General features: G+C 40.1%; 1 protein-coding gene across 2 annotated transcripts in view; it reads right to left on the reverse strand.

Annotated features, from left to right (window-relative positions):
- Positions 1–12423, reverse strand: part of LOC122518969 (homeobox protein homothorax) — a 331031-nt gene that overhangs the window by 149655 nt on the left and 168953 nt on the right. For both annotated transcript variants that reach the window (XM_043638105.1, XM_043638104.1), the window contains exon 9: positions 3660–3770. In XM_043638105.1, the coding sequence (XP_043494040.1) occupies positions 3660–3770 (111 nt within the window). The remainder of the gene's footprint in view (positions 1–3659; positions 3771–12423) is intronic.

Raw genomic sequence — 12423 nt, forward strand, 5'->3', positions numbered from 1 at the left:
AAAGAGTAGAACCGCGTGCGTGCCTCTCCTTCTTTTCGTAATAATAAATGGTGAGACGAAAATATGTCGTCGGAGAGGCGAGAGACGTAGGCGAATAAGCAAGCATGCATTCACACATAACACGCACGCACGCACGCACACGCACGCGCATAATACAAGAAACTCGACTTATCGAAAAATCGTACGGTTAGAACGATTCATGATGGAATGCGTGAATTCTATAAATTTAACTAAAACGTAGAACCGTCTTTATTTTTCTCAATAATCTCGATGGGTCTACGATATTTACGTCAATCGTCGTATGGCACATGCGTGATGATCCGTCCTAAGAGATAATTTATTCCTTGTCAGGATTATAAAATTAGTCGTTTATAGCGTATTATAATGTATCGAATTTTAATGGCTCTCTTTCCCCCCATTGAATGTGTGTTCATAAATCTTTCATCAACTCATATGTTACATGGAATGAATATATGATCCTCGTAATTGGTAGTTACGGGTGATTGTAAAAATATTGTAGAAATATCATTGTGAATTAAATTTTCTTTCCTTTCTTTTTTTTTCTTTTTTTCTAGATAATCACATTTGATTAATGAATTAATTAGAATAACGTCGATCAACGTGGTTGAATAAATTAATGTTTCTTTTTCTTTTTTTTTTCTTTTTTTCGTAGACGTAATAACTCTTGAATTTGACTACTTTTAAAATCATTCGTAACCTATTTAATTATCAATTCACGTCGTAATTCTTACTTTCTTTTTATCGTACATAGTAACGATCCCGTCGCGTTTTATAACTATAATGAAATTCGTCTGAAGAAATAAGGAGAAAAAATTGGTGATATTAACGAATCATAATAATTAATCGAAATTGATATGGTACACTCTCGCATTAGCATGAATTATAATAAGTCTTGGTTCTCGGTATTACCAAGAGAACCGATGATCGTAAGCGCGAGAAACAACTTCGTTATTCGTTTGTATTATATATCTGGAACCCAGTCGTCGAAAGACAGGAAGGTTGAGAGGCGTGGAATAGTTGGAGGGATTATGGTCGAGAAATATTAACTAAGACTGTTACATGGATAATCTTATGAAATCGAAATAACCGATTGGAAATAAATAGTTATATATATATACATAAATATCACAAATATTTCAAAAGGATTAAAAATTTGTATAACATTTACGGTATTAATTTTGCAATCGATGATTTTGAAGAGAGAGAAAGAGAGAGAGATCTTCAACGGAATACCTCATACAATTTTCAAGAATCTATAATCCGAACATCTGCAGAATTTGATTATTATTTAAATGAATGTGAGAATATTTAAAGTAACGTTTATTTTCTCTTTAATACTTAACGATCTATCTATTTACATGTGATCAAAAAATATTTATTAAAACGATAAACAAATATTTCATATTAAAATCCAATGACGTGAAAACACAAAAAAAAAGCGCAATTACATTAAATTCAAGATATTCTCATTGCGGAAAATAAATGAATTCTATCGATAAACCAATAACAAAAACAAAAAAACAAAAAGAACAAATTGTCGATCGACCGATGAAATAATATTAAAAAAAAAAATGTATAAAAATGATCTTTAAAATAAATTAAATTTTTGATTACAGGCACACAAAAACAAGCAGAAAAATAATGAAACCGGAGGAGGAATCAGAAAGAAAGAGAAGAAGAGGAACAGATAGGAAGATGAGGGAATAAAGAAAGAAAGAAAGAAAAGTAGAAAAGAAAGAAAGAAAGAAAGAAGGAAGGAAGGAAGGAAAGAAGGAAGGAGGGTTTTCGTTCGGGTAGTAGAAGCGGTCCTCCTTGTTCCCTCCCTCCTCCGGGATCGGCCGTGACTCGCGCGTTCCGTGGGCGGAAGGAAGAGGAGCAGCAGACGAGAGGAGAACGAGGAGGCTCCAGAAAGAGGACAGACAGGTCGGCCCGAGAGAGGAACTCGCGGCTGCCATGGTTACCGTCGCAATCCCGCCTCGCCTCGTTGCCATGGAGACTCCTCACGTCTCTCGCCCTCTCAGTTTCTCTCTCGCTCTCTCTTTTTCTCTCTCGCACGCACGTACACACACACACATAACACATATATATATCTAGAAAGAGAGAGAGGGAGAGAGAATGAGAGGACTAGTACGGCAACCTTCTCTTCTTCTCTTTGCACGGGCAGAAGGACCGTTCTCTCTCTCTCTCTCTCTCTCTCGTCCCATCCTTTTCCTTTTCGAAGGAGAGAGAGATGGATATAAATATATATATATATACTTATACTTACGCAGGAGGATAGGATGAGATGAGAAAGAAAGAGGGAGATAGAGGATAGGCGCGCATGCGCATGTGATATATATTTCCCCGTCTTTTCGTGATGAACCTTTACGTACCCGTCGGAATGGCCCGATTACTCATTCGATTACTTATCAACGAGAGAAAGTGCTCTCTCTATCCTACTTTATACTTATTTCCTTTACTTTCTTTTTTCTTTTCTTTCTTCTCTAACTTTCTTCAAAAGATTCTTCAAATTTTCTTCGCGTTCTTATTCCTTTCAAATAATCTACTACTATCGTGAATTAGTTATCAAAGTCAAACTTTATATGATAATAATTAACATTGAATTTTCAAACATTTTTGTATAGCTATTTTTAAACCAAAGAATTAAGACAATAGTAAAAATGAAACGTTTAAGCGCGTATTTCTACGAGATGTGAGAACAAAAATGTGTATAAATAAAAGAAGAAAAAAAAAAGTAAAAGAATATGGAAATAAGTAAAAGACTTCCCGATGGGTCGAATCTATCAAACGAACCTTCGTCGCAATTACGGAGCCGGAATAATGATCATTATTTTCGTGCGATAGCAGCTGCTGCTGCTGTTTTGTAGTATACGTGCGTCACCGTGCTCGAGAAACGAGAGAGGAAAGAGAAAAAACGAGAGAGACGGACAGATAGATAGATAGAAAGCGAGAAAGAGAGAGAGAGAGAGAGGTGTAAGCGCCCTGTTTTATAAGCCCCGATTCTGATTGGCCGTCGCGTCAGCCGATATCAATATTTATTCAACGCGGCGAATGCTCGAGGCACGATTAAAACTTGTTTATGCTCCGTTCGCGATTCGCTCCTCCCATCGTTGTGCTGTGCGTGTATGCTACTCGCCCTCCTCCTCTTCCTCTTCCTTTTCCTCGTCGTCAACAAGAATAAGAGAGAAAAAGAGAGACAGGCCTCTTTGCATATGGGTATTACTACGCGTACACCTACGCCTCCCCCTTTTTTCCACCGTCTTTTTCCTATCTCGTCGAACGTACGCGCAAACTAGCACTGATAATATTCCCATGATTAATGGCATCGAAACGGAGAGTGTTCACGCGCGCGAAAAAATGTCGTTAAGTGTACCGAGATGTATATATGTATGTATGTATGTATGTATGCGTGCGAGCGTGCGTTCGTATGCAGGAATACGAGTTCCATATATAGTTAACTCTTTCTATCTGACTTGCGAGGGTTGATTGAGATTGATACCAAGTTGTTTCTTCAGGGTGGCTTGTTAACTTAGCTTTTGATATGCTTGAGATACCCCTATGTATTTTATATATATGTATAGATGTGGGTGCGTTAATACGTATATGCATTTGAATGCACTTTTTTCTTATGAACTTACCGGGACTGCCGAGGAAGACGGAGGAATAAAGGACCCCACGACGCGCTGCATCGCTCGCCGCTCTTTGCGCGTCCGGCGGCGAACTCCATTCTCTACGCGGACACCATTTTCCTGCAAACAAATTATTATTTTATCATATTTATTTTTATTCAAATGTCTTTTTATTATCGACGATATCGTATACGTTGATTTGGATCCATAACCAACATTATTTTCTTACATTTATACGTTAATTCGAATCAATTTTGTTATCAGTTCATTTAAAGGAAAGTGTATTCAAACAAATATTTACGATCGTAATTATAGCTTATTTAAATTGTAAAAATCAATAAGGTTGAATGCGGAATTTTAAGTAATTTCTTTTTCTTTTTTTTTTTTTTTTTTCCAGGACTAACCCCTTTCGGAAACATATGCGAATATTTTTATCGCGAAATTATTTATTAGATGAGATAAAATATGCTCGAAAAAGATATCGATCGAAACGTATATCGACGAAGACAAAAAAAATAGGTGACGAAAATGATATAGCTTCCTTTCGTTTCTTTTTCCCCTCCCCTGTACACCGAGAACCGGAAACAATAAAGTCGTGATAAAAATAATTGAATAAGCGCGGCAAAGAGCACGTCCGATTACAGAGCGTTATTCGTTCGATCGTTTATCCGCCTAACGGTGCAGCACGATAAATGCATCGCGCGCTTATCCGCGAACGAGCGAAAGTCCGATAAAAAATTTATTATCACGGAATAAACTCCGAAGCGACGTGCTGTAAAGTAAATAGAAGTTTGCTCGCGTATATGTGTGTGTGAGAGAGAGAGAGAGAGAGACAACATTTGCTTTTATCTCCAAATTTATATTCGGGGACTACACGAAACGTAAGTTTAATCGACTTCCCTTTTTAATGGACGTTCGCGATGAGATTCACGAAAAAAACTTGATCGTAACATTTCGATTCAAACGAAAAATGTATTTTATTTTATTCTAACAGTCCAACCAACCCCTCCGTGCGTTATTATCCCTGTCATTAACGTCATTAATTTTGATATAATTGATATCATCATCATCATTATTATTATTATTATTGTCTAATAAAAAAAAGATAGAAGAGACGAGAAGGTAAGTGCAATTTTCCGGATGCGAAAATAGGAAAAGGCGTCTACTTTATTTCCACGTAGATCCCGAGCGAATGAGGATACACGGTAAGAAAGGGTGCCACCGTACGGGATAAGAGTAAGCCACGGAGCGAAGTAATTTCGCAAGGAAGAGCGAGTGAGAGAGAGAGAGAAAGAGGGAGAGGAAAAGGTCTTGCTGGATGAGAGAGGATATAGTCTTATCTCTGGAATATACCCTCCTATCTCTACCTCTTCTCTCCCCTTGCCTTCCCTTCGCTTACTCTCTCACTCATTCGCTCATTCTCTTCTATTTCTATGAAAATTATATCCTTAATACGTTTGCTACCACATGTCACTTAGTTAGACACGTACGATGTAGCAACATTTCTCGTGACAAGCCGATGTCTCAAACACGTACACGCACGCATACATACATATATATATATAAGCGCATACGCTTAACATTAAACATGGGAAAAGTATGGTGAAACCAAAAAAAAAATCAAATTCCTCCGTGAACGATGGAATGCACGAAGGAGCGTCTTTATTATTCCATAATTCTCTTAGAAAACATTGATTAGACGGTCCGAAGAAAATGATAGGCCCTTAAAACTCGGTTGTTGCGGTTAAAGTAGGTGGGACAATTCGTGGTCGAGGCCAAAATGACGGGTTATGGCGATTATTTTCGAATCACCGGAGGCAAACGTAACAGCATAAGTACAACATGTGAATGATAGTAATAACTTGTTAAGAGAACATCTATCTAACGCCATATGGAATGATTTTTCCCGAGATACGACTGTTTACACTCTATTGGATAAAAAATGAAGTGAATTTTCTTTCGATTAAATAAAGACGAATCCGTGCAACTGTTCTTCTAAAGTCCGATCGAACGGGGAGGGTAAAATCTAAAAGTAAGAACGGTATCGGTGGTCTCCGCGTCTGTTTTTACACTTCTCTCGATGGAAGTCTCGAGATTCTGTCTCCTTTTTCTATCCAACTATATACATATGCATATCTTTTTCTATCCGGTATTAGGTATACGTCGAGACGAAAGAAAGAAATAATATATCAGGATTATATTCGAAGACGTTTCTTCGTCTGGTTGGACCAGTACGAGCACGCCGACCGTGCGTCACCGCTATTTCGAGATTCCACTGAACGAGTAGAGAAAGAGAAGAAAAAAAGAAAAGAGAGAGAGAGAGAGAGAGAGATAGAGAGAAAAGAGATACTTTTGTATACCTGTAGTAAGAATCCTAGGGCGATGAGAAAAGATTTATAAGCGTTCGGAGACAGCTTGTAATCATACGCTTTGGGCCCATTAACCCTACGAGTTCTGATTTACCGTGGGAAAATATGAAAAATCTTTCTATTCTCTAGCGTAACGTAAGTAAGCAAGCAAGCAAGCAAGCATGTACGTTAGTAAGTAAGTAACTAAGTAAGAGTCTAAGTACTCAGATATATCTCTCAAGAGACTCGTACGAAATTCTTCCAACAATTATTCTTAGGTATATTGAAAATAACGATAATAAGAGAGGGTGTTTAAGTTCGATCGCAACTTTGACTCCAAACGAATCCACTTAATCAACGTCGTTTAAGAATATTTTCTTATTATCTTGCCAATTTAAATCGGTCTTTTACTGCACGCGAGTAAGTTTAAATAGTATTTCTCGTCTCTTAATCTTTGAGGAGAGATTCTTTGGAATAACCAATCAACTCGATAGAGAGAGAGAAAAGGAATTTGAAGAAAGAAAAATAAGAATAACGGAGATTGAGAAAGAGAAAGAATAAGGGGGGTGGGGGTGAGGTAGGGAGGGAGAGGGAGGATTTGCTAAGTGGCATCAAGTGAGACGTCTCTTTTGAACGATCGCCGTGGCTAAATTGCGAGTTAACTTCGGTCTACGGGTTCGCGTGTTCGCGACAGTCATGCCACGCGCCCGAGTCATGTAGAGACCAAGACCAAGACCGAGGCAAAGAAGAAGAGGAAGATGAGGAGGAACGGTCGAACGCTCGGGATGGATAGCAGCACGATGACCACGTCATCATCGTCCAAGCCACCGACTATCGCTTTACTTTTGCATCCGAATATCCGACTTGACGTTTATAAATTGAAATGTAATTCGACTGGCACGCGACCGACTTCTTCTACTTTTTTCTCTCTCCCTCCCCCTCCCCATAGCCTCCTTTCTTTTTCTCTAAACTGTTCGTTTTCATTCCCTAAAGCGATGCGAACAATTTTTAATTTTCAATTTTTGTATGGCCATTAAATACGTATGTTCCTTTACTCGTCGATCTGGCGAGTGTGTCAAATGTTCTAGTTTAATAGAAAGATTTAAGTAGTGCGTTCTCGATAACCCCATCAGAAGAGAAAGAGAGTGAGAGAGAGAGAGGACTTTGCCTCCTTGGTATAAATAAATCAATATAACTTGCTTTCACCCTCAGACGCCGCCCTCTTTCGCCGTAAGGAAGTGACGTATGAGGCTCGCATCTTCGGGACGAGGGTTGAGGAGGCAAGCCTGTTATTTCACAGTTAGGCTCGTCCTCCATCTCTCTCTCTCTCTCTATCTTTATCTCTGTTTCTCTTTCTCTTCGTCCTATTCGGTCCCTAGTCCCGAGACCTGCGTTTCCAGCGGAGCACGAGTCCCACGGGAAGCTTTTGTCCTCGAGCTGTAAGCGACTTCCTGACAGGCCAAGTTTGCACCTGCTCTCCTTCTAGTTTCTCAGTCTCTCTCTCTCTCTTTCTCTTCCTCGCTATCTAACGATCTATCTTTCCCTTTCTAGCTTTTCTTCTTCTATCTATCTATCTATCTATCTATCTATCTATCTATCTATCGATCTATCCTTCTTCTTAAGCTCTATCTCTCCCTCTCAGCCACCCACCACCACCACGGATGTTGCAGACGCATAATTTATTCGAGGTTGGCACCCTCTTTCTATATTTTTCTCTCTCTTTATTTAGGACGAAAGTAATCCTCGGATCAGCGATCGGGGATAAACGAACAGGCGTTGAAATTATTTTCTCCTCGCGAGATTAGGCTAGGTAAAGCGGATTTGATATTTTTGAAAATCAACAGAAAAGTATATAAGATAAGACGAATAACGAGAAATTTTTCAAAAGTTGAAACGTCGTAGTCGCGAAATCGTTTGTCTTTGGTAAGAGACAAAATGGAAGAAGATGAACAGAAGAAGAAGAAGAAGAAGAAGTAGAAGTAGAAGTAGAGGAAGGAGAAGAAGAAGAAGAAAAAGAAGAAGAAACGGGAGGTGGCCTCCTCGCAGATGTTCGAGGAGAGTCGAGTGATTAATGACGACCGATAAACGTAATTTGTTGCGGGACCGCGGCTCGTTCGCTCGGCTCGTCTTTCGAATTCAAATAGATAAACAGGACGCGCCGGTACTCCGTAACGAGCGCCGCGCGAAAGGATCGAATTCTCTCGCCGGCTGCTGTCCACACGGAGAATCCGAGAGGACAACTCAAAAGAGAGAGAGAGAGAGAGAGAGAGAGAGTACTCGAGCATAGTAATTAATTGTATGCAGCACGCCGCGCGATTTTCGCTATCTCGCCGACTCGGTCTCGAGTGTGTAACCACCTGACTCTCCGTCTCTTTCTCTCTCCTTTATTGCTCCTCGCGATGGCGAATGATTTCAAACAAAGATTCTTCTTTAAAACTAAAGTCCCTTCTTTTTGGTCTCTCTCCATTTTTGTTTTTTTTTTTCTACTTATTTTCCAAATAAAGTATCGGGATTATTCGAATAATATTTTTTTGTTTGGTAAGTTTTCTTACTCGGAAATACGCAACATTGGTAACGTTAACGTACGAATAGTAGCGTACAAGAGACATAATTGTAAACGAATTGGTGGGACTTACTTAATTGCCGAGGTATTAAAAAGTATGGACGATTACGATAAGCGTCAAACGTGGAAAGCATGGCGGCATTAGCGAATGGAATAAAGATAAGAATGAACGTTTCGCGTTCGACTGGCAAGCTGCGCTTGCGTCCACGAACGTACACGAGCTGCTGCATATATACGTATACAACTTACGTGTACACGTATATGAGAGAAAAAGAGAGAGAGAAGTATAGGTTGGCATTTCGAGTCGTACGGACGCACGATTACCATTAAACGCGTAATGGCAAGAAGCGCGTAATGGAAACGGTCGAAGGGCCCGCTCTCCGTACCGAAGATAAGATCGAACAAAGGTGTTAACGTAAATTCAACGACGACAGCTGAGAACAGTGGACATTGCGTATGTAGTAATACGTATATCTATCTATATACCTAACTACCTAACTACCTACCTACCTACCTACCTACCAACCAACCAACCGACCAACCAACCAAACGAACCAACGAACGAATGAAACGTGTGCAAAGTTGTACGTACTCTCCGTACGTACGAATGCGAAGTTCCTCTATAAAACGCAAATTCGCAATTAACACTCTTTCACGATGGCGTCGGTGGCGTCCAACTCCAAATTTACATAGGCACTTAACGCCGCGAGTCGCAATTCGACCCTCCCCGTACCACCATCGCCAACAATTCCCGTAGCTTTTCTTTACGAATAATTTCGCGAAACTTTTCATTTTTGTTTCATTTCGTTTTCGTTTTTAACCCGGCTATCTTCGTTAAAAGGTTACGACAACTACGACGGTATTCGCTAAAGATTTCTCTAATTGTACTCGTGATTCTCTTTAAAGGTGATTAACGTTGACGCGCTAATTGATTGTTATTAAATGCCGTTATGCTCGGTGGTTTGAATATTTTACTTACTTTTTCTCGATTACGATCTCTATTTCTTTTTGGTTTAATTTGAACAAGAGAAAATTGAAATCCATTAAAACGAGAAATAAATTGACAACTATTCTCGATACGAATCTTCACCCACATTTGTACGTAGAACCCTTTTACCTACACGTACGTATACCTTTATATATACTTACCAACCTATATATTTTCTATTCGAATTGAAAACGATTATTATTTCGATTGTATAGATTACAACGAAATAATTCGATCGCGAAATCGAGCATCGAGCGCAATTACACGCCGACGAATCGGAACGTTGCGAGTTATCGAAACGGCTCCAATCGGGCGAATCTAACGAATGCTCGCGGGGATAAATATTAATGATATCGCGAACGAAACGATATCAATTACGATTTACAATGGAATCCCGGTCGGTCGGCCATGTTTCCCGTTCGGAATAAAACCCCATCGTAAATCCGCCCTTCGAACGTCCAAACTCGGAGCATCCGAAGGACCGGCCAGGCGTAACGAGTGAAATACGTGGACGAGGAAGAGAAAGAACAAGAGGTGGAGGAGGACGTAGTAGACGCTGAGGAATCACGAACGGTGACGTCAGTCTAGTGACACGCGTTGGTTTAATTAGCGCTACAATTCCGAGTCGCTGTGCGTATAGTAGGTTGGAAGGAGAAGAGGAACGAAGGAGGAATAGGGGGGACGAAGGGGAGAAGAGAGGAAGGTCGAAGAGGAGGAGGTTCCCAGGCACGGTCCTCCTCTCTTTCTGGCACTCTGCCTGCCGACCTACGACCCGCCCCCGGGACCCCAGGACCACGTTCTCCGAATTACCGCTCCCGTCGCTGCAACACCGTTGCACTTAGCGTAAATTCACGGAGAATCGACGGTGCTTGACGTTGCCGAACCCTTCGACCATCGACTCTCCCTCTCTCTCTCTTTCTCTCGCTATCTAGTATTACTATATCTTCCATTCCAAACGAATCGAACGTGAATTTTTCTCTCGATGGGATTTCTCCTAATTTTCTAAAACACGTTCTTTCTTTTTGGTGGAATTTAAAAAATAATACCACGATTAAATTACCAGACTATATTTACTATTACTTTGCGATTTGTTCATTTTATTTCAATATTACGTAGAAAATATATATGTATTTGTAAGAATAAATGCGAGAAAGCGACGGATAGAAACTCGAGTCTCGTTTATGGTAAGCATGTGTTCATATATTATACGTTATATGTACGAGTAGAACCAGAAGAGATAGAAAGAGGGAGAGAGATTTAAAATGTTGTGGCAGGTCCGAACCAAATGATGATAAACTATGTCGTGCTCGTGCTCGTGCCCGGACTGACCGACCCACGGCGCGTAACTTGAATTATGACCGTGAAACAAAAGCACCGTCATTCTTCTGCCAAGTTCAACGCGAAAGAAATTTTTCCCCCCTTTTTACTCTTCCCACGCTTACTTACATTAGAACGTATTAAAAAATACTTCCCGATATAGCAAGCTGCTAGACTTATCAAAATTCCGATAAAGAGGTAACGTAATAAATTCTAAAATAACCAAAGGAAACGAAACGGAACGAAAGAAGAAACTTTAAAAATAGTTAACGAGAAACGTGACCGCTTTTAGCGGAACTAAATACTGCAGTACAAATGAAAACGCTTTTATTTTTCTTTTTAAATAAAATCGATTTCTTTTCAACGAAAAAGAAAAAAGAAAATCAAATCGCATAACATGAAACTAAACTACCAGTTACATCTCATTTATCGAGCATCCAAATGGAACTTAAACGCTTGTATTATTGACTGTATAAAAATAAAAAAGAAAAATAAAAAATATATAATCGAGAGAATCCTTTCAGCAAGCATTCAGCAAACGTGACTCGTAATTCTCGTGAATCGGCAATTTCGAGAGATTCGCGAACTGTTAGCAGCACCCTTTCTCTCTCTCCCCCCCTCCCTCTCTCTAAATTCTTTCTCTCTCTATTTCTCTCTTTTTTCCCATTTTTTTCGGTACGAGCCGCTTTGGTTATGCGAGATCGTCGTTATACGGCAGTTCGAACGGCCCTCCCTCCCTCCCTCCCTCCCTGCCCCTTCCACCGAGCCCCGCGTTTCGTTCCGAGAGGGATTATTAATTCCCTCGTTAAAATCCGGCCCGCGGCGTCGCCGCGCTTTGTTATTTACGAACGAAAATTGTAAATACGGCTCTGTTGGTTGCGGACGCGCGTATCGACGCACAACCTCCACCATTGCCGCACCTCCCGCGACCAATTAATAATAGCATCGGAGCTAATTAAATCCGGAAAACATGCAAATGCACTGTTTATATTTCAAAGCGACGGCCCGATCGAGCGTGACCGAAAAGACTGAAAAAGAAAGAGAAAGAGGTATAATTGTCGAAGAGGTTTACGAAAGTGTGCGCGACGCGCAACAACCACCCCATTGGGATTTGGCTTACAAATTGCACGCGAAAGTGTATAAAACATGATTATTCTGTATTAATCACATCCTTTACTCCTCCTCCTCCTCCTCCTCTTCACGACGATCAACCGTATTATAATCGCGTTGAATTCGCGATTAATTTGATCATGGAATATAGAAATTATTTTGAAAAACTTTTCTTTTTATTCTTTTTTCGTATTTCGTAGGAAATCAAATATTCGCGGTTTTCGAATTAGGTTTTGTGAAGGAAGCTTTAAAGTGCCTTGCCCGTGCTGCCAGCTAACGGTGCTGTTAGCAAGTACAGCACGATCCAAGTCGAAGCGCCACGCGTCGGTGAATATACGAACTGGTATCTATCTCTTTTTCTCTTGTATAAAGTGTTGTACGAGTAGTAAAAGGGTATTCCCCTTTTTCTTCAGCGTAAAGGAGAGGACACAATGATTGCACTATGCG

The sequence above is a fragment of the Polistes fuscatus genome, unplaced genomic scaffold, assembly GCF_010416935.1.
Source record: "Polistes fuscatus isolate 324 unplaced genomic scaffold, CU_Pfus_HIC Scaffold27, whole genome shotgun sequence".
Classification (NCBI taxonomy): Eukaryota; Metazoa; Arthropoda; class Insecta; order Hymenoptera; family Vespidae; genus Polistes; species Polistes fuscatus.